At 59.3% G+C, this 20314-nt stretch overlaps 1 protein-coding gene across 3 annotated transcripts in view; it reads right to left on the bottom strand.

Moving 5' to 3' along the window:
* The window catches only part of RGS12 (regulator of G protein signaling 12), a 118826-nt gene that overhangs the window by 6265 nt on the left and 92247 nt on the right, over window positions 1-20314 (bottom strand). For 2 of the 3 annotated variants that reach the window (XM_079921064.1, XM_079921065.1), the window contains exons 6-18: window positions 15298-15467; window positions 14786-14878; window positions 13931-14074; window positions 12997-13176; window positions 12562-12715; window positions 10700-10776; window positions 8664-8858; window positions 8228-8301; window positions 7685-7811; window positions 5723-5819; window positions 4222-4301; window positions 3726-3879; window positions 1946-2386 (exon numbers count right to left, since the gene is read on the bottom strand). In XM_079921064.1, coding sequence (XP_079777190.1) covers window positions 1946-2386; window positions 3726-3879; window positions 4222-4301; window positions 5723-5819; window positions 7685-7811; window positions 8228-8301; window positions 8664-8858; window positions 10700-10776; window positions 12562-12715; window positions 12997-13176; window positions 13931-14074; window positions 14786-14878; window positions 15298-15467 — 1986 coding nt within the window. Of the gene's footprint in view, window positions 1-1945; window positions 2387-3725; window positions 3880-4221; window positions 4302-5722; window positions 5820-7684; window positions 7812-8227; window positions 8302-8663; window positions 8859-10699; window positions 10777-12561; window positions 12716-12996; window positions 13177-13930; window positions 14075-14785; window positions 14879-15297; window positions 15468-20314 lie in introns of those variants that run through there. The other variant, XM_079921066.1, reaches the window with a different exon arrangement.

The following is a 20314-nucleotide window of genomic DNA, read 5'->3' as shown; positions in this document are numbered from 1 at the left end:
GCTGATCACAGACCCTCACGGCCCCCCCTGCCGTCCTCCCTGCTCAGGACACCCACGGAGCCAAGCATCCAGGGTCTCCACCTGGGCTCCTACTCATCAGGGACAACCAGTGCACGGGGGGCACCAACGGCGACACACCCCGGAAATGCAAGAACTCGCCGGTCACGCTGCCCACGCTGCCGGGCCACAGGTGGGAAGGCCGAGCCCCGCACTGGGTAAGCCACGTGGGCCCAACGCCCCAAGCCCGGAACGTGGAGCTGGAGAAGCCCGGCGGGAGCTCGGAGAAAACGGCTGGACAGCGGGCAGCCAGCAAGCCGGGCTCCGGGTTTACGGGGAGCGAGTCGGAGGGACCCGGCCCGGCCGGCTCACCCACCACCACCGGGCACCCCACCCAGCCCCCGACCCCGGAACTCTCAGGGAGGGGAGAGCCGTGGCCCCGAGCGCTCCGTGCCAGCCCCTCGCGGTGTCCCCGCTGTCACACCCAGCCTCCCGGTGGAGCTCGTTACTGCCGCCCTTCCACAGCTGTGTCTGCGGGTGTGCATGAGGTGCTCAAGAACGTCTGGTGAGCGAAGGTCTGCTTTCGAAAGCCAGTACATTAAAGTAAACCCGATGAATTCCATTAAAATGTGCAACGTTTTCCCGGGTTAAAATACACCTGTAGTTTTCTAAAGAGGAAACAGATGTTCAAGTGAGAAAGGAAAGCGCTTTAAACCAGTCCAGTGAGGAGAGGCAGAGTTTATTTCTCCCGGAAGAGCACAGACTCAAAACACAGGTGAGACTACACACAGGTGTCTACGGGGAGAGCAGAGGGGAAGTCGGATCGAAGTGCAGGAGACATGCAAGGAAGGCCGCGGCTTCTCCCGGCTTCACGTCCGCGGGCTGTCTCCGTGGGGAGGGCGCCGGGAGCCCGGCCCGCAGAGCCAGTACCCCACGGGTACAGAGCCGCCCTGGGTCCCCACGGAGATGCGGCTGCAGGTCCGACAGGACCCAGTCCTGGGGCAGGACTCAGACCAGAGGGGGCCTCCCGCCACCCCCAACAGCAGCCACAGCTAGTGTCTGCCCACCACGGAGCCCGCCAGAGAGGACGGCGGCACCCAGGGGCTCCACGGGCACACGCCTGCGCCGACAAGGCTCCTCCCTACGCCTCGGGGCCGGGCACACAGGCCGCGGCCCGAGTGCGGGGCGAGAGCCGCTCTCCCGGGAGGCCGGGGGCCTCGCTTCACCTGCTAGTAACACTCACGCGGCTAAGGAGCAGCTCCACCAGCCCTGCTCACCTTGACACGCTCATGCCTCCGTTTGGAGGGCCGCCTGTGACCACCCAGGGTCAGGGAACCCCACGCGGATCCCAGCGCCCAGCACGCAGGCCTCCACCTGCTGTCTGACCGATGGGCGGAGGGTGAACGCCCTCCCTGCAGGGTCAGCACAGCCGTCCTGCTCTAAATCACACGGGCTTCACCCACTTGCTCAAGACAAACACTGTTGTTTTCAGCCTTGAGATTAAAATACTAAAACTGCTAGCTATCCAGATTGTAATAAAAGTAACACATACATTTTGCAGAAATTCCCAGGGCCTTGCTTGGTGGCCTTACTGCCGGGGACCCAGGGAAAGACGGCGGGAGGGCACCGCCGGGCCCAGTGCGGGCACCGCTCACGAGCGCCACGCCACGGGGCGATGCCCCCTCGAGGCCCCGCCGCCCAACCTGGCCACACCCTGACCTCAGCGGCCACAGGGTCCTTTTGGAGAAGGCGGAGGCCGCCACGACCAACACAGTACCCGAGGGGGCTGGCACGCTGAAACCTCCTTAGAGGGATTAAGGGGCGGAGGGGGTAACTTCGCACCGCTGACGCTTTCTAAGTGGGTGGACAGCACCGGCAGGCGACCCTGGGCGGGCGGGCAGGGAGGAGGGGGGTCAGAGAGGAGCAGGGGCGTCGCGCCCGTTGGTACCTGGTCTCGGAGGTGCGGCCGAGCCCGGCGGGGTGGGGGGCGGCGGCAGGAACGTGCTGTTAGGGCTGCTGAGGTGCCCCTCCCCCATGAGCGTCAGGTCGGCCACGTGCTCGCCCTCCACGGTCTGGACGCCCCCGGCCTCCGCCGCCTGCGCCGGGGGGCTGGGGGTCCCGGGGGTCCCGGGGGAGCAGAGAGGCGGGCTGTCGGCAGAGCCAGGGCTGGTGGCCGGGCTCTCGCGGGGCCGGGGAGCGCCCTCCTCGCTGTGGCCTGTCGCAGGTCTCGTGCAGAAGGCCTTGGGGGCGGCCGAGGGGGAGAGGGCGAGCCCCGGGGGTCCAGGTGGCAGACGCAGGAACTCGGGCAGCACCAGGTCCTCCTTCCTCAGCAGCCCGCGCTGGTCGTCTGCTCTGTTGCTCTGAGCTTTGGAAATGAGCTCAAAAAACTCTGTTGGAAGAAAACCCACGTTGACCAAGTGTTATCGCGTTTACCCTCCGGCAGGCACAGCAAAAGCGCATCTGGAAAGCCCTGTCCCGCTGCCCCAGGCCCTCCCCCTTCCTCCTGTTCCCGCCCACACAGCCACAGGGAGGCGGCGGGCCACGCGAACAGCTGCGCTCCTCCCTGGACCGGCTCCGGGCCGCCACGGCCCGCGGCCCATGTCTGCGCTCCGCCCGCGTTTGAAGCCTACCACCTTCTGAGCAGGAGGGAGGCCGCTGACCAGGCGCCACGGCCTGACACAGCCAGGAGCCCCTGGTGCCCGCAGCTGGTGAACCAGCCTAGACCCGTGTGTGTGGGGCCTCTCGGGGGCACCACGCCGGGGCAGAGGGCGGTCCTGATGGGGCCTGTGATCAGCGCCCGGCCCTCGACCCCTCTCCCCGCCGCGCACCCCGCCCCGGGAGCTCCACGGCCCCCCAGGCCGCCCCCTCCCGGCACCTCCGCCCTACGGGGGACGTCCAGCTTCTTCGCTGGCTCCCCAGAGCTCTTCTTTTTCTTACCTGGGTGGATTCTCAGTTGTAACTCGAGTTCACCATCCAAAATAGATGGTGTCTACACTGAGCCTTCTCGAGGCTTAAGTTACACTCTGAGCTTCTGACCAGCAAAGGAGCTTAAAAACTCAAATCTTAACGGATCTCAGAAACGCGAGAACTTCAGGGCAGGCGTGTGTTTTACCCTGGCCCGTGGCCGGACGCCACAGGAAGCAGTGACTAGCCCAGCTGACCTGCCCAGGAAGTGCTCCCTGGGTTACAGCTCAGGGCACAGAACAGCTCCTAGAGCTTCCCTCTGTCACGAGCTTTCGGAAGAAAAGGAAGTCCCCCACGCCTCCGCTCTGTCTCTCATGCCATCCTTCTTCTGTCCTGCAGGCCCGGGGGCGGCTCGGGCGTCTGGCCCCCATGGCCGAACGCACAGCCTTCCCTCAGGGCCCCGACAGCAGAGGCCAGCGAGGCCCGGGCCCTCCCACCGACCTCCTCCTGGCGAGGACCCTCAGGGACGTGGACCCTGGTCCCGAGCCCCTCTCTGAGCCGGGACCCGGCTGTGAGGGGGGACAGAGACCTCCTGCTGCAGCCCACGTGGGGGCTCCCTGACTCCTAGGGCCCGGCTCTCGGTCTGAAAACTGGGGCTTTAGTAGAGTTACACCAACAGCTGCAGGCAGACACAGGGGCGAGTGCTCAATGTGACGGGTCACGGCCACCCCAATGTCAGTAACTCAGAGAAGCTTCTAGTGACTGGACTGGAAAACTGACACTGCATTCACGAAAAACGTGGAAGTTTTAAAAAGTACACATACCCTCTGCTTCGTCCAAATTAATTTTCTGATATTTTTTTTTCCCAATCTTTGCAATAGATTCTTCTCTCTTTGAAAGCCGGGGATCCCTAGCATTCTTTCCATTTTCTCCTTTAATTTTAATAGAATTAGACTTGCCTAGTGTTCTTTCCTCTCCCTGCGTCAGAAGGAAAGTCAAAGTTCCACTCACATTTCAGACACATGACAACACAGTTCATCAGTTATATAAAAGGGTCTTTGAAACATAGATGGCATTGATTTGGACTTCACATGCGTGGCAGAAACATCAATCGCAATGATAAGGATTGCAAAAAGAACAGCACGTAAGGCACACCCACCCAGCCAGCGATTCCCAGGCTAGTGGGAGCAGGCACCGCAAAGGGACCCTGAGAAGACCCCCCCAACCCAGGGTGCAGGCCCAACCAGGGCAGAGAGCCGCTGGGGCCGCGCCCCTGAGCTTTGCAGGCAAGGAGCGAGGCGGGGTGAGGAGGGGAATTACCATCGCCGAGTGGTTTCTGGAGCTGGCGTTTACGGCTGCGCTCTGTTTGGCGGGCCCGCTTTTCTGCTTATCTGTGGGTGCTGAACATAGCGAGACAAGCTTTACAAAACTGCAGTGAATGCAGACCCGTCTCCACATCTAACACAATCACCAGCTCAAAGCTGTACAGAAGCCAAAGGTATCGGGGGCCCCTCGTCTACATGCGCGCTCAGGCCTGAGCACCCATGCGGGGTTCAAGGGGCAGAGGACCAGCCTCCTCCGCCCGCCGCGTCTGGGCGAGCTGTGCATGACGGCGACGGGGAGAAGGCTCGTGGCTGACTGTGCCCACTGGGACTCTGTGGTCCCGTGGTGAGTGAAAGTGCCTTGCGGGTACTATTTGGCACGAATGTCTTTAGAAAGTACGAGAGTCTCACATTTATTATGTATCTTCAAATACGGCCATTGCCCCAAGTCAGGGCTGCAGGCTGGCCCCCGCTGGCCCTCGTGGTCCACAGACCACTTCCCTGGCCCAGGATGGGCTGGCGGAGTCCCAGCCCTCCTGCCTGTGAGCAGCGTCCCGAACACACTGCACGCACCTGCCCGCAGCTATGCCTTCAGACTCACCCGCGCACAAGCGGGCCGGGAGGTCCGACCTTATCAGACCCTGGAGGGAGGTGCTGAGCACCCGTGCCCCGCTCAGGCCGCTCGGCCCCTGAGGCCGGTTACCGTGCGGGGGAAGCGCACACAGCGTCCTCTAGAACCCAGGTGGCCCCCAGGGGGACAGGAAGCAGGCACGGGAGCCCGAGGGCAGAGGGGCGACCGCAGCCCCGGTCGCCCTTGGGGATGGAGACGAGTGATGGGTAGCCCCTTTCAGAGCTGAGCCAGCCCGGGGAAGGGGACGGCGGCTCCTGACATGGCCACCTCCCTGCCCTGTTCAGTAGGCTCCAGAAGGCTCTCTCCAGGAGGCACGCCCCCGCTGCCCCCACCTGGGAGTGCAGGTCCCCGTCCCCAGGGCAGGGCTGCGGGGCTGAGGCAGCGTAGGGGAAAGGGCCCTGCAAACCACCGATTCCTTGTGCACTAGGCACAGGGGGCCCCAGCCCCCGACCTCAGCCGCTGCTGGGCCGACATGGGGCAGCGACGGCCCAGGGTCCCGGGTCCCTGTGCAGAGGGATGGGGAGGCCTCCCAGGAAGAGAGCACTTTCCAGGGAATGCTGGACCCTCGGAGCGACGCAGGGCGTTCGCAGGGCCTGCGCCCCTTCTTAAGGCAGAGAAGACGTGCAGGGGTCCCAGCCAGAGGCCCTCGTGCTCCCGGTCCCAGGGCCTCCTGCCGCAGACAGACGCCCAGCCACGGCTGCACTCGGCCATGGCAGGGGGTCGCCGGGCCCCATGAGACCCTAAACCCAAGTGAGGCCATCTGCAGTGTCACTCTGAGACCACGGGGCAGCAGGGCCGGGAGCTTTCGGGGGGCCGAGCCCAGGGACCCAGGAGGCCGGAAGGACCAGGGAAGCGTCACCCTGCTCACCTTTCCCTCGGGAGGGGTCCTTCTCCTCCAAGATGACCCGCTGTCCGTCCAGACTCGAGATGGGGGCTCCGAGGTCCAGGGGCTCCTTCTCTCCACTCTAGAGGCAGAGACGGTGCAATGAGCGGCTCACCTGGCTGGAGCTTTCCGGAACAACTGCGTGTGGCGCATCGGCCAGCAGGACCATCCCAGGCTTGATGGAGCCATGCGCCAGGTGACCCCAGGTCCCGTCGCCTCGGCAGGGCCAGCCGCAGACGCCTGACGTGCAACAACCGGGATCCCAAGCGCCAGCGGGCCTGCCCGGAATGCAGGCGCCGGGAGGAGCCCGCGGGACAGGGCCGTCACCCAAGTGATGGCTGCTGGCAGCACTGGGCCGAGGCGAGGCCCCGGGGCTGGAGGAGCGCTTGGTGGGAGCCGGTACCACCTGCGTCCACAAGTTGGGTGCTTTTAGGCGTTAAGCAAGCTGGCCTAAGTCTCAGCATTACCTCCAGCCTGGAGGAGGGGACCTCAAGCCCACCTCACTGGTCCTCAGTGCACTAGGAGGCGTGGGAGTAGGGGGGAGATGCCTCCCTGTGGGCAGGAAGCAGGCGCATCTGAGGCCTGGGATCCTGCCCTTCTCTCCTGGGGAGACTATCTTGCTGTTCAAGACCCACATCCTCTGTCGAAGAAAGAATCTGAACTTGTAGCCTGGCTCTTAAATTGCTAAGCGACCACACGCCCAGACAGAGCTCCGGCCGAGTGGGGAACGGACCAAGGCTAGCAGGGTCCTGCCTGGCTCACGACTTCGCAGCCCACAGTTCACTAATGAGGGTCAGCAGGAGGGTCCAAGGAAAGCCACATGCTCACAGCCCATCCACAGGACGCCCCGTGCCGCCCTCCATGACTCTCGCGGTCCCAAGCCCTGAGGCAGCTGGACCACTCTTCCCGGTCAGGCCTCAGCAGCCCAGTGGGGAAGAAGCCCCGACCACTGGCCAGCCCTTTGGGACTGAAGCCCAGCGACCCCACGAGCACGCTTCCATGACTCACCCCACTTTACAGATGGGGAAACAGGCACGGGGACTAAGGATCGCTTAGGATCTCAACGGAGTACGAGCAGGGAGGCCACATGGAACCCAGGCCACGTCCCTCTCCATTCGGCATATTCTAGACTTTAGGACGGCACCCCCATCCCCCAGCGAGCTGGGCGGAGGGCTTCAGGTTACCCTCGGGAAGTCTGAAAACAATTTAACTGGTCCTCTTGTTCACGTCAAAGTCTTGAACAATTCTGGAGCCCATTTCAGAGAAAATAAAAATCCTAAAAATACTTGAAATCGTAGCCCTGATAAAGTATAACTTCTAAAGAAAGGAGAACACAGGCCAATGGGTCATAAGTCACCGCATTTCAAAGCAAACGTGTGGAGGTGCGGGACCACCCTCCGGCTGTAGGAACGGGGACTCTGCTCTCATCCCTGCTTCACCCATGCACAGAGGAACCCGACGGCCCGGCTCCGAAACACCAGAGAGAGCTGTCAGACCCACGGCCTATGGGACGCTGCACAGTGTAGCAGCGGATGCCCGACAGGCTGTTGCAGATCGGGTCACGCACGCCACCGCGTGCCGTCATCCGATCAGGTTTGCAAACAGCGGGAGGCTGCAAGGTTTTCATTTGTTTCTCTTCTTGGTTTCCCTGGGCCCAAACCCCCAAATCTCAAATACCAACCCAAATCGCAGAGGGCACGACCAAGGTACGAGGAAGCAGTAAGCATTTCCCCCACAGGGTGGGAAACAGGAGGGCGGCGGCAACGTCCTCCCCAGGGCCTGCTGGGTGGAGAAGCCGCACACAGGCGCTGGGTCGGCCCCACGGCGTCCTCCTGTTACGCCAGCCACAGCTCGCTTCGCGGACAACGGGGGCAGGCTGGGCCCCAGCAGGCAGCGCTGAGCTTGCGGGCGGCTCGGGGGCCCGGGGGCCCCATGTCGCTCACTCACCAGCCGGGCCACCAGCTCGCTCAGGCGCAGGCCGTACTTGGCCGCCACGGGCCGCAGCACCTCCGCGACTGGCTTGCTGGGCTTGGCCTTGAGTCCCACAGACCGGTTAATCGGCACCAGATCCAGCCTGGTTGGAGGGGGAGAAACAGGAGCACGTTTGCCACAAACACGTGGCAACTGTCATGTGGACGTTCCGTCTCAAAAGCAGAGCAGCATGGCACCCACGGGCATCACCAAGGCAGCCCCAGGTTCTGCACGAGAAGAGAGCCCACAGGGGGCTTCTTTAGGGTCTCGTGGGGCTGAGCCAGGACTGTCACACCCGACAAGGAGCGGCCCCTCCCCACGGGGCGACCCTGCCCCGGATGCAGCCCTGCCGTGGTCGCCAGCAGGCAGGGAGCGTGACCCTCTGGCCCCCGGGGTGCCTGGGGCCACGTGCGGCTGCCCCTCTGAGCTCACAGTAGAGCGGAGGCCAGCGGGGCAAGTGGTCAGAAACAGCCTGTGGCTCTGGAAGCCTCATGAAAATGGCAACTGCATTTCTCTTACCGAAATAAAGTGCGTTTTTCTAGGCGCAGGTCCCTAGACTCCAAGATGCTACTGTCCTGGTGCAGCACCAGAGGCTACGAACACATGAAAGGAAGAGAGACGGGCGTCAGTGGGAGCTGGGGCGCACAGCTGCACGGAGCAAAGTGCAGCTTCAAACGCGGCCCACCATAGCCGGAGAGAAGGCCTCAGCTCTCTGACCAGCTGCTGGGAGCCCGCAAAGGGTTCTGCGCAGCGAGACGGCGCTCTCGGGACCCACCTCCGCCACATGCATGGAGCACAGAGCAGAGTCGGCCGTGAGGCCCAACACAGGCCAAGGCGGCAGGGAACCCGCACGCTCAGGTAAATACACACAGGTTAGCCGGCTCCCCCATCGGCAGGGTCTCCCACAGGGCAGGCGCCCCCAGAGGAAACGCCCACGGTCTCCGCAGCCCTGTACCTTGTCCCCGCCCACCAGGAAGAGGTCCACGGCAGCCCCGTTGATGCCGTGTCGCTCGCAGAGCCCGGCCAGCACTTCCTTGATGGACAGCCCCGCCCTGACGAGCACCACGCAGGCCGTCCCGTCGGGGAGCTGGATGCTGCAGTGCTTGGCGGCCTTGTCCTTCTCGGGCGCCAGGGTCCTGCAGGCCTCTGGCTGGGGGGCAGGGAGACATAGGGGCGGGCGCAGGGTCAGGGGAAGTGCGGGGAGGCCCCGGGGAAGGGCCATGGTAGCTTGCACACGCGTGGGGGGCCCAGCAGTGCGGCTCCCTGTGCACACCCGGCTCCACAATGCAGACACATTCCGATAAAGGCACAGTGTGCTGTGCGCACACGGCCGCTACGCTGTGGGGCTGCTAGTTGACAGACAGCGCCACCCCCTCTCAGCTACAGGCACCGTCCTTGCAGCCCCAGCCTCCAAGCTCTGAGTCTCAACTTTTACAAGGGCCATGCTAACCAGCTTTCCTACTACAATAGGGTGGGCCTTCCCACTTTTGTTTTCGGGGGTCCGGTCTTGGCCTCCCTGACCCGGAAGCACGTGGAGTCACCCTGCAGAGCCCACTGAGGCCATCTGGGGACCAGGAGCTGCCTCGCCCATCTCTCAGCCTAGGAGCCGGGGACGGACAAGGCAGGCAGCCTCTGCTGCTTCTGGTCACCTTTCTGGCTCTTTCTGCCCGACCTCACAGGCCCAAGGCCTTTCCGAGAGGAATGGACAGACAGACAGCAGGTGGGCCGGAGGGAAGAGGCTGGGAGAGGGGCCGGGACGGCCAGGCCAAGGCTCAGAGGCAGCGGCACACACCTGAGGGTGTGAGGCCCCTCAGACCCTGGCCCCCAGGTCACGAGGAGCTGGCGGCATGGGGAGGCCGGGTGTGAGGGGCACGGGGGAGTCTCAGCTCCTTCCTCCGCAGGGCTGCCAGGGGGTGCGCCCTGCAGGCAGCCTGCAGCCTGGGGTGCCCTCTGCCCAGAGAACGCCCACCACCTCTGCTCGGCGCAGGGGATGTGGCCCAGCCCACCTGTCCCACTGCCAGGCCCTGCGGCGGGGGGCACGCCTGCAGGATGGGGAAGCGAGCTTTCCAGCGCGGCAGCACCTGCGACGTGATGCCTGTGCTGCGGGTGGACTGGGCAGGAGCGGGAGGCGGCCCCTCCCCACTGCGCGGAGCAGGGCTCCCACGTGCTCGGGGCAGGAGCCGGACCGGGGCCAGCCCGCGGCCGCGCGCCCCGTGCCAGACCTCTGGGTCCCTGAGTTACAGCACCGCTTCCTGGCTACAGACGGCTCCCCGCATGCCTCCTTCTAATGCCCGACTTGCCCTGGTTGTCACTTCCTTACCACTCTGTCCTCCAAGGGTCTGAAGATCTCTTTCTCCCAAATATTACTTCAGAAAACTAGTCTGCAGGTGGTAGACTGACTGCAAGATGGCCCCAAATGTGCCCTTCCCACAGAGGCACGGGCAACAGTAAACGTCCTTTGTCTTAAGCCGCTGGGTTTTGGGATGCTCTGTCAGGCAGCAATGGCTGACCGGTGCGTGGGCCACCCTCACGGCTCTAACTGGTATTGTTAGAACTGAAGAAGAAATGACATCTACACTCACTACTGCCTGACCAGCTCAAGTGACTAGGAGGCCGGCAACAATAGGGTTTTCCAAAATTGCCACCAGACGCCAGCTGACCAGCTAGCAGGTCAGCCCAATGCCTCCTCCATCTAACTGGAAACTGGGCCAGACAAGCAACTCAGCAGGGCGTGAGGAGAGAGCTCAGGGCCAGGCAGGACCCGGGCCCCCAGCACACAGGCAGACACAGGGGTGTCTGAGCTCACGGGACGTGCAGGTGCTGAGACGAAGAGGAGTACCTGCCTGCTCCCGTGGGCGTCCAGAGAAACGTGCCTGAACGGGAACTAAAGGTCTCAGAAATGAACCCAGAGATATTCTTAGAGCTCAAGGGGCGCTCTCCCCATCCATGCAACAGCTCCCTTACGAGGGACACGGCTTTGCGGGGACTCACCAGGTCCAGGCTCCCGGCCGAGGTCATGGAGCCCTGTGACTCCCGGCGGCCCAGGCCTCCGTTGGCGTGCGCGGGGTCTGCAGGGACACAGGGACTCAGAACCCCCAACGGCACCAGCTTCACGCTTGCTCGCTTAATGCAGAAGCGCAGAAACCCCCCGAGTGTGGTCACGTCCCCCACAGCTCCACACCTCCTTTAGGCTGAACAGACACGCTCGAAGGACAGGAGCCAGGCTCGGAGGCCCTTCGGCGGCACAGCCTCGCCCCTGGCACACAGCCGGAGCCGGGAGCCACCGCCCAGGCCCGCGCTCTGCTCTGCTGGCGGCCGCGCAGCCCCCCGGCTCCTGCTGCCTCATCGCAGGTCAAAACGGAAGCAAGTGCAGGGCCTCCCTGCCCTTCATTTAATCTGGAATTGTCATCTCAACACGTGGCTTCACATGCCAGCCGGTTACGGCATCTTTTACCGACGGCTCACGTCCCATCTTCCTGTAAAGTCCTGAATGAGCTGACAATCGCGCCATCCGATGTCACTGACTAAGCTAACTGTAATCTAAAACTCGCGAGAACTCTGACATAGAAAGGACCTTTAAAAACACGGGGCCTAGGGCCCCGACCATGCCGCTGTGCCGGGGCCTGGGGGTGGAGCAGGGGCCTGATTACACGGAGGCCCCCAGGCCCCACTGACCCACCTGCCAAAAGCAACGGATTGCCAGGCGAGAGAGTCAGGACGCCTGGGGAGCGTCCTGGAGTCAGGACTTAGGGCCTTTCCGGGTGGCTCTCTAAAGACGTGCCGGGTATGGGGACCCCGGTCTCCTGGGGTCCCGCTCGGAGACACAGACCTAGAGAGGCAGGCACTCCCCCATCTCTGGTCCTCGGGGGTCCCTGGCCACACTGACGACACCGCTCCCACCCCCAGCCCCGGCTGCCCTTCCTTGTGGAAGAAGAGCTGTACCGGCCGCCCCAGGCAGGGCCCTGGAGCCTCAGGGCACTGGCAGAGGCCCACAGCCTCCCTACACTGCCCTCTGCAAAGTGGGCGTAAGACCTGCCTGCGGCCGGCTCTGAGCAGGAGATGAACCCTCTGAAGTGCCTGGCACAGCACAGGCACCAGCCCCGCAGGTGCTCCAAGCTCCCTCGGTAGGCTGCCCCACCTAAACTCGGGGCCCGGGTCTGGAGCCTGCAGGTTAGTTCCCAGAAAATAATCCCTTTCCTGACAGCCTGTGGAGAAAAAAAGGCCGCCAGACCCTCCCGCGTGTGCTTCCACGCCCAGTGTGCGCCCCGCCCTTCTCTGCCCTGTCCCCACCACCACCACGCCCAGGCTGCTACCCGCCCACCCACCTCCCTCCCGGCGCGTCCCAGCCCTCGTCCCTGTCCCTCTCACACTGTCTTCTCAGCCACATCCAAGAAAGAAACCAAGGGAGAGAAGATCTAGGATGGCAACCTTTAAAATTTACAATAATAAAATTACAATTCTGAAAACGCCTGGTACCCAAACTATGGTGTCACATTTTCTTGAAAGAATTACAGAAGCTCGTGTGCCTCTCTGCACGCGGCAGGAAGCAAGAGGCCGTCTGGGTGCACAGAGGCAGGACACCTGTATTTTCTGCTTTTCACTTGGTTGCATTTTCCAAATTTTCTACCAAGAGCACCCATTGCTGCTCAAGCAAGAAGAGGGTGGTACCCGTCGGGCACCCTAGCCTGGGGGGTTAGAATGCACCATGCCCCCTCTCAGAGGGCCCTAGAGGCCCTGCTTCCCCAGCCAGGCCGCCCCAAAGGGCCACGTCACAAGCACAGCCCACAAGTCCTCATTTGTCCCCGAGAGGGCCTCGCCCCCGCCCCCCCCACCTCACACGACAAACCACGAACCGCTTGGACGGTCGCCTTGGTCCTTCTTCTTCTGGGACCGCCCGGCGCTCCTGGTCCTTGACCAAGAGAAGAACGCTCCTTTTCGTTTCTTCTCGCTGTCCTCATCTCCCAACTCTTCATTCAGGGACCGTCCTGATTTCGATTTTCCATTCAACTGCCGTCAAATGGAAAACGTCGTTAAAACAGCGTGAAGTTAATTTAACATCACATGAAATGCATGGGAAGGGAGCTGGAGCAGGCCACCAAGACACGTGCTCCGCGGGAGGGCCCAGGTCCCTCAAGGCCAGAGCCTCAGACAAGACGCACGGGAGGTGCGAGTGCTAAGAGGGCCTTGCATTCCCTGCGGGTGAGGGTATAAGCCAACAGGGGCGTCGCTGTCATCTCTGCAGAACAGCTTTCATCTGGGGGGGGGGCCAGCGCGGCCGGGACGGGCACCTTCTTTGGCGTGGACGTGTTTGAGTGGTCGGAGCTGACGCTGTGCTTGGAGGTGGGGCTGCTGGGGACCTGCTGCGCGTCGGGCAGCGGGCGGCCCTCCACCTCCGCCAGGATGCACTCTTGGTACAGCGGCGATTTCAGAAAGCGAGTGTAGCTGTCGAACTTCATCAGGTTGAAGATCTGCCGAGGAAACAGCGCTGTCCAGTGACACACGGAACCGGACACTTGGCCCTGAAGGTGCGGGGCGGCGCCAGGCCGCACGCGCAGCAGGGCCTGTTCCCAAAGTCCCTCATCGCCCCTGGAGTCGTTGCCCAGGCTCCGTTATGTCTGATCACACTTATAACACGCCAGCCCTCGGTGGCCGTGCTTATGACCAGCCAGTTCCAACAACCCACATAAAGCCAGCGTCTGAGCGGCCTCAGGACAGCCAAGGTGCAATCTTGGAGACTCTTTACTTTGTTAAATAAGAATGAAACCAAAGGCAACTGGAAACCTAAAGGAAGTGAGACCTGTCTTGAAACTACCTTCCTCCATTTTCTTAAACCTCATTCACATGACTGAGCAACAGAAGTAACCCCTGCTAAGGCCAGTGGACATGTGCTCTAAAACACATTAAATCCAATGCACACTTTTCATCACAGTGATGTCCTAAAACTGAAAAAAATCCAAGCGTCCATCGATCTCTATGTATATCACCGCCCATGAACCTGTGATGACACACAGATGCATAAGGGAGAGTGTCAACAGTCAGGTACGCCGTGGTGGGGACGTCCTGCTCCAGCGCCCTGCTGAACCCTGGCTCTGAGATGGAGCCCAGCGGCTGGAGTGGGGCGGGGTAGGGGTGGGGGTCCCACCGGCACTCCCCTCGCAGTCTGGTGCCTGCGGGGGCTGCTCTCCGGGACCCGAGTCCTCTGCCCGTGCCCCGGGCAGTCACCTGGAGCTGCTGCTCCTTGAACATGTCGGGGTGCGGGGCGCTGAGGATGTCGTCCGCCAGCTGGGCCTGGCTGTCGATGTTGACCGGCGTGGTGGCTTTGCTGCTCAGGAACTTACTGAAGATCTCGCGGGCCCTGTAGGAGAGCTGACGGGACAGCGCGTGAGTGGGACATGCAGACCACACACGTGTTTTCTGACACGGGTCCAGGCAATGGAGACACATTTTCTTGGGGCCTAATAAATATTTCTTGCTTGCATAATGACTAGAAGTGCCAGCCAGGATGAACTTTTCACTAAATCAGCTCCTCTCCAAATGTTGTCACAGCGCAATCTGAATGTTCCAAAGACCGAGGCTGTGCTGCTGCTACGGGGGCATCCGGGCGCGGGCGGCGCGGGTGCTGTCGCGTGGTGTGGTCTCGCCAAAGTGGGAGGGAGGTCCGGGCAGCACGGAGCGTGAGAAGCAGAGAAGAGGCCTCCTCTGAGGGAGGGGCACAGGCTGCCTCAGAGCGGGTCACGCCGCGGGTCAGCACCCGCACCAGCGGGGCTCACCTGCCCCCGCGCAGCCTGCAAGGGGGGCCGTACGGATGGGCATCCTTAGGATGGCCCAGGATTTTCTCTTAAATCCCCTTCCACACACGGAGTGGCAGCACATGTGTTGAAAGTTTTAGGGCCATTTATGCAAGCTATGTTTAGGCAAAATTAAATATCATATATATTAAGAAACATTCTGAAAAAATTTTTTTTAATCGTGTGAAAATATTTTTACACGGACTTTTCAAACTGCACCATGTGTGAACCTACGCTCAAATCACCCTGCCCTTTAACCACTCCCACTTCCCAGCCGGAAGAAACGTACCTCTTTTTTGTCATGTGCGGGAACATGATGAAAATATTCACAGGCCTGCCAGAATAAAATGTTCTCTTCACTGAATTCCTTCCTTAGAAAATCCTACGAAAAACACCACAGATTAACCTTCACACCGTCCTCGGAAAAGGGTACGTCAGTAGTGGCGGTGGGACCTCCCTCCTCTGTGCTCTGTTTCATTATTCCCACAGAAACCAGGGGTGCCAAGCGCCTCTCCAGAATTTACCTGGGAGCAAACTTAAAAGCTGCCTCACTGGGACCACCTGGGCCTTCCCAGCTGTTTCCTTAGGAGCTGAGCATGCCTTCCTAGTAGCCGGCCTGGCTAGCAGGCAGCTGCTTCCAACGGTTCACAAGAAGCTCTGATGCCCCTCACAGCAGAGAGAGGCGCCCTCCAGCCCCTGGGCCTGAGCGTCCGGGGTAGAAGCAGGAGGACGAGACGTCTGCCCTGCCCAGCCCTGCCCTGGGGCCGGCTGCAGGAGGTGCCCGCTGCCCATCAGACTCACGGAAAAGTAGCGAACTCCGAGCGGGTCCTGCAGAAGCCGTTCGAAGGACACGGCCCAGCTGGCAACCCTCCGCTCACGCAGGCGCCGGCAGCTCTGCACGCTGGGGAGGCTGGCATTGCTGCTCAGGCTGTGGTTGCTCACGCAGTCCTTCAGGTCGGCGCCGTTCAGCTCTGCGGGGCAGCACAGACCTCACTCACCTGCGGGCCTGTCCCCCTCCTGCCCGCGGGGCCCTCACCGTCTGTCTTCTACAGGAGGTGCATTCAGCCGACACAGTGCGGCGAGTGCCCACACCGTGGCCGCATCGTTCTGGGCACCCTGGGTACTGGGCCGAGTGGGAACGACTTTTGTGTGTATGTGATCGGAAACCCGCTCCTCAACGTGCGCTGACACACTCACAGGCAGGCACACGCTCACACACGCTCACACACGCTCACAGGCAGGCACACGCTCACACACGCTCACAGGCAGGCACACGCTCACACTCTCCTCTCTCTCCTTGGGGCTGGGGTCCTGGAAGACCCCATGTCTTCACGTGTGATTTGTGTCCAGTAACAGGGGCAACAAAGGACTAAACACCACAGACTCCCATCCCCCCAAATTAACCTCTCCTCCCAACACACTTCCCAGTACACGTTCTATTAGAACCAGACAAACTGAGTGTAAAGGTTCACGTGGAAAACCAAACACGAAATGCTGGAAAACTACACAAAACAAAAGCACGGAGGGAGGGCCAGCCCCACCCAATGTTACACTCGTCGCACGCCGCATCCTGAACGATGCCGCTGCAGAAGCAGACGCGCCACTGGGACAGGACACAGCCGGATCACTCAATACACGCTACAGGGTCAACTGTGACCAGCTGGAGAGTGACCAAGTTGGCGGTCTTGCAATACGCACTAGAAAAAATGCCACACGGACCAAAGATTTAAACGTAAACAGTGAAGTCAGAGAAATACTAGAAGAAAGCATGGGACAGTTCTCTGAGATACCTGAGTGAGGGCATCCGGCAGGCTCCCGCCCAGAGCCGTCAGAGACAGACTTGAAGCCCCTGTGTGTGAGAGCAGACGGCTGGTGCCAGAGGCAGTGGGCGGGGTGGGGGGCAATGTGGGTGGAGGGATCAGCAGGCACAAACGTCCAGACGTAAGAGAAAGAGGTCCTGGGGACGGACGGCACGGCACGGCAAGTGTAAGCAACGACACTGCATCGCGCGCGTGAAAGGAGCTAAGAGAGGAGATCTTGGAAGTTCTCATCACAAGAAAGAATTCTGCATCTGTGCCCAGTGAGGGAAGCCAGCTAGACTCACTGTGGCAATCATCTCACAATATATACAAATTTTGAAACACTATGTTGTGCACCTGAAACTAACATAATGTTGTATGTCAACTACACCTCAAAATATCAAATCAAATCTCTGTAAAAAATACTGTAAGCTAAGGCAAAAGACAAATAAGAAACTATGGGAAATACATGTAACACGTTACACAGCTGAAGGACTAATTTTCTTTATATTTAAGAGCACCTACGCATCAATAAAAAAGAAAGATCAATAAACCAAAGGAAAGTGGAGGAAGAGTATGATCTGTCACTAAGTAGAGGCTTAAGACGCCCCCAGCCCCAGGGACCCCCACACGGAGCCAAAGAGAATGTGAACCGTGAACCAGCGTCCGGGGCAGCATCAGGGGCCGAGCAGAGAAGCTTCCCTGCTACGTTTCATGCTGATAAACAGGGTCATCCTCAAAAGATGAAACAGTCTATTTTAAAGACACTCGGTAAAGTATGAGCACCAAAACATTTTCCTCCAGCTTTTTCCCCTTAAGGCAATAATGGCTGAACTGAGAGTTGAGGGATGAACAGAACTTAACCGACCTCAGGAAAGCGGGAAAAGCCTTCCACAAGGGGACAAGCACGTGCAAAGGCCCTGTGGCAGAAGAAACACGGCTCACAGCCCGTGTGGCTGTGAGAGCTGGCAGGCAAGGCCAGTGGGGCCGGGAGGTGGGCACCCAAGCTGTGTGGATTTCACCCTGGAGGACAGCGATAAACAAGGGAATGTCAAGATGGGAGAAAATATTTGCAAACAATGCAACCGACAAGGGCTTAATTTCCAAAATATATAAGCAGCTCATACAACTCAGCAACAGAAAAACAAACAACCCAATCAAAAAACGGGCAGGGCTTCCCAGGTGGTGCAGTGGTTGAGAGTCTGCCTGCCGATGCAGGGGACACGGGTTCGTGCCCCAGTCCGGGAAGATCCCACATGCCGCGGAGCGGCTGGGCCCGTGAGCCATGGCCGCGGAGCCTGCGAGTCAGGAGCCTGTGCTCCGCAACGGGAGAGGCCACAACAGTGAGAGGCCCGCGTACCGCAAACAAACAAACAAAAAACGGGCAGAAGACCTAAATAGACATTTCTCCAAAGAAGAAATACAGATGGCTAATAGGCACATGAAAAGATGCTCAACATCACTAATTATTAGAAAGATGCACTTCAAAGCTACAATTAGGTACCATCTCACACCTGTCAGGCTGGAAAGTCTACCAACAATAAATGCTAGAGAGGGTGTGGAGAAAAGGAAACCCTCCTACACGGTTGGTGGGAATGTAAGTTGGTGCAGCCACTGTGGAAAACAGTATGGAGGTTCCTCAAAAAACTAAAAATAGAACTACCATATGATCCAGCAATCCCACTCCTGGGCATATATCCAGACAAAACTATAATTCGAAAAGATGCACGCACCCCTATGTTCACAGCAGCACTATTCACAATAGCCAGGACATGGAAACAACCTAAATGTCCACTGACAGATAATTGGATAAAGAAGATGTGGTACATATATACACGCTGGAATACTGCTCAGCCATAAGGAAGAGCGAAACCATGCCATTTGCGGTAACATCAACGGACCTAGAGACGATCATACTGAGTGAAGTAAGCCAGACGGAGAGACAAATATCATATGATATCACTTACATGTGGAATCTAAAGTATGACACAGATGAACTTATCTACAAAACAGAAACAGACTCACAGACATAAAGAACAGACTTGTGGTTGCCAAGGGGGAGGGGGCTGGGGGAGGGATGGAGTGGGAGTTTGGGATGAGCAGATGTAAGCTATTATATAGAGAATGGATAAACAACAAGGTCCTACTGTACAGCACAGGGAACTGTAGTCAATATTCTAGGATAAGCCATAACGGGAAAGAATATTTTTAAAAAAGAATGTGTGTGTATATATGTGTGTGTGTGTGTGTGTGTGTATATATATATATATATATATATATATATATATATATACACACAACTGAATTGCTTTGCTGTACAGCAGAAATTAACATGACATTGTAAATCAACTATACTTAAATAAAAAATATTGAAAAAAAAGCCATCACATCTATGCTAAAAATAAAACATTCCGTTAATAATAATAAAAAAGAAGGGACTTTTTGTCCTTCTGGCTGCACGTGGAGAGCGGCCAGCGGAGGTCGGCTGAGGCTGGATGGTGAGGACAGGTCGGGGGCAAACTGCAGACACAGCAGCTGAACCCATCAAGGTGTTGCAGCTTTTACTTGTCAAACAAAAGGTGTGTGGATTCCAACACGCAACAGGCAGAGCAATGTAGACCAGTGCACACAGGACACGAGGGAGGCGGGGGGTGTGTGGGCAGGCTTCCCAGGCGCCCACCCCTGCCCTGCCCAGTGCTGCAAGTTTGTGGAGGGATTGAGTGAAGGAAAAATGAACGCTACCGAATACACGTGTTAAGGGAAAGATGACCGTATACCAATCCATTTTTATAAGATTTAGCCGATATGAATTATTTTTGAAGACTCACAGATCAATAACTGACACTTTAAAAGTCTAATCGATAAAGAAACATTAAACATTACAATTAAAAAAAGAAAGGCCCCCCCGGCCGCTCATTGTGGGCTGCTCGGCTCAGCCGGCCAGCGGCAGGCACACCCTGAGGCCTGCCTTTTCTGATGCCTTGGTGGGAGCAGGGCGGTTCCTGCCGTGGAGTCTTAGGGGCACTGGTGTCCTGCACAGAAAGATGCGCTGGGCCTGAGAAGGGGCGGGGGGGTGGGGGGGGGTGGAGGGCTGGGCTGGGCTCTGCCTGCAGACAGAGCCTCTCCTGGGAAGAGTCATTTCAGCTGGGGACGCAGGCCCGGGACCCCAGCTCTCATCTGACCCACGAAGTCAGAAAGTTATCGTGCGCTGGCTCCCCGGGCCTCCCCACAGGCTCTTTTGTTTCTTCTGGCCGACACACCCACACTGTTGCTTCTGGGACCTGAATGCCTGCTCCCTGGGCCTCAACTCAGGCACCAGGAGCTTCGAGAGGGGACAGCAGTGACCCTGCAGGAGCAGCTCCAGGGCCAGACCACGCTGCCTGAGGCCGCAGCCCCGGCCGTTTCCCTCCACCTCGGCCAGATCTCTGGGAATGTGCACACTCTTCAGAGTGGGAAAACTAGAGACAATGCCTGGCTGCGTAAAGCACGTCAGTACACAGCTCTTGTCATCGTGAGATCTCCTGGTGAATCTCTAGGTGGCAGCTTCTTGCAGAAGAATGTGGAGAGCCACGTGGTGGGTGCAGAGCCCCTCGGGGATGGCAAGATCCTAGCACTTCCGTGTGTCCATGACACCGGAGAGTCACCGGGCCTTGACCGCCATTGTCAAGTTCTGAATTTCATAATTCACGCCACCTTAAACTCACTCTGGAATTGCTCTCGACACAGAAAACAGTGCACATGTGTGGGAGGACTGCCCTTGAACACAAATAAAATTCCTTCGAACGCCGGGATTCCTACCCCAACTCCAAGGCCAGAACAGCTGATGGAAGAAACCCCACTATGTCTAAGCCACTGCCTGAGTCTCTCTGGGGTGTCAGGTGCTTGGAAAACAACACACTCATCCTCCAGCCAAAGAAAAACACGTCCATGGAAGACACCCCACATCCCACCTTACAGCTTCACTTTAGAGAACGTTTCCTGGTTTCTGTTGTCGCAGTTGGTTTTCTTTTTTTCCTTTC

The sequence above is a fragment of the Stenella coeruleoalba genome (assembly GCF_951394435.1).
Source record: "Stenella coeruleoalba genome assembly, chromosome: 4".
Taxonomy (NCBI): domain Eukaryota; kingdom Metazoa; phylum Chordata; class Mammalia; order Artiodactyla; family Delphinidae; genus Stenella; species Stenella coeruleoalba.
Note: the sequence above shows the minus strand (reverse complement) of the source record. Positions and strands in the feature narration are given on the sequence as shown.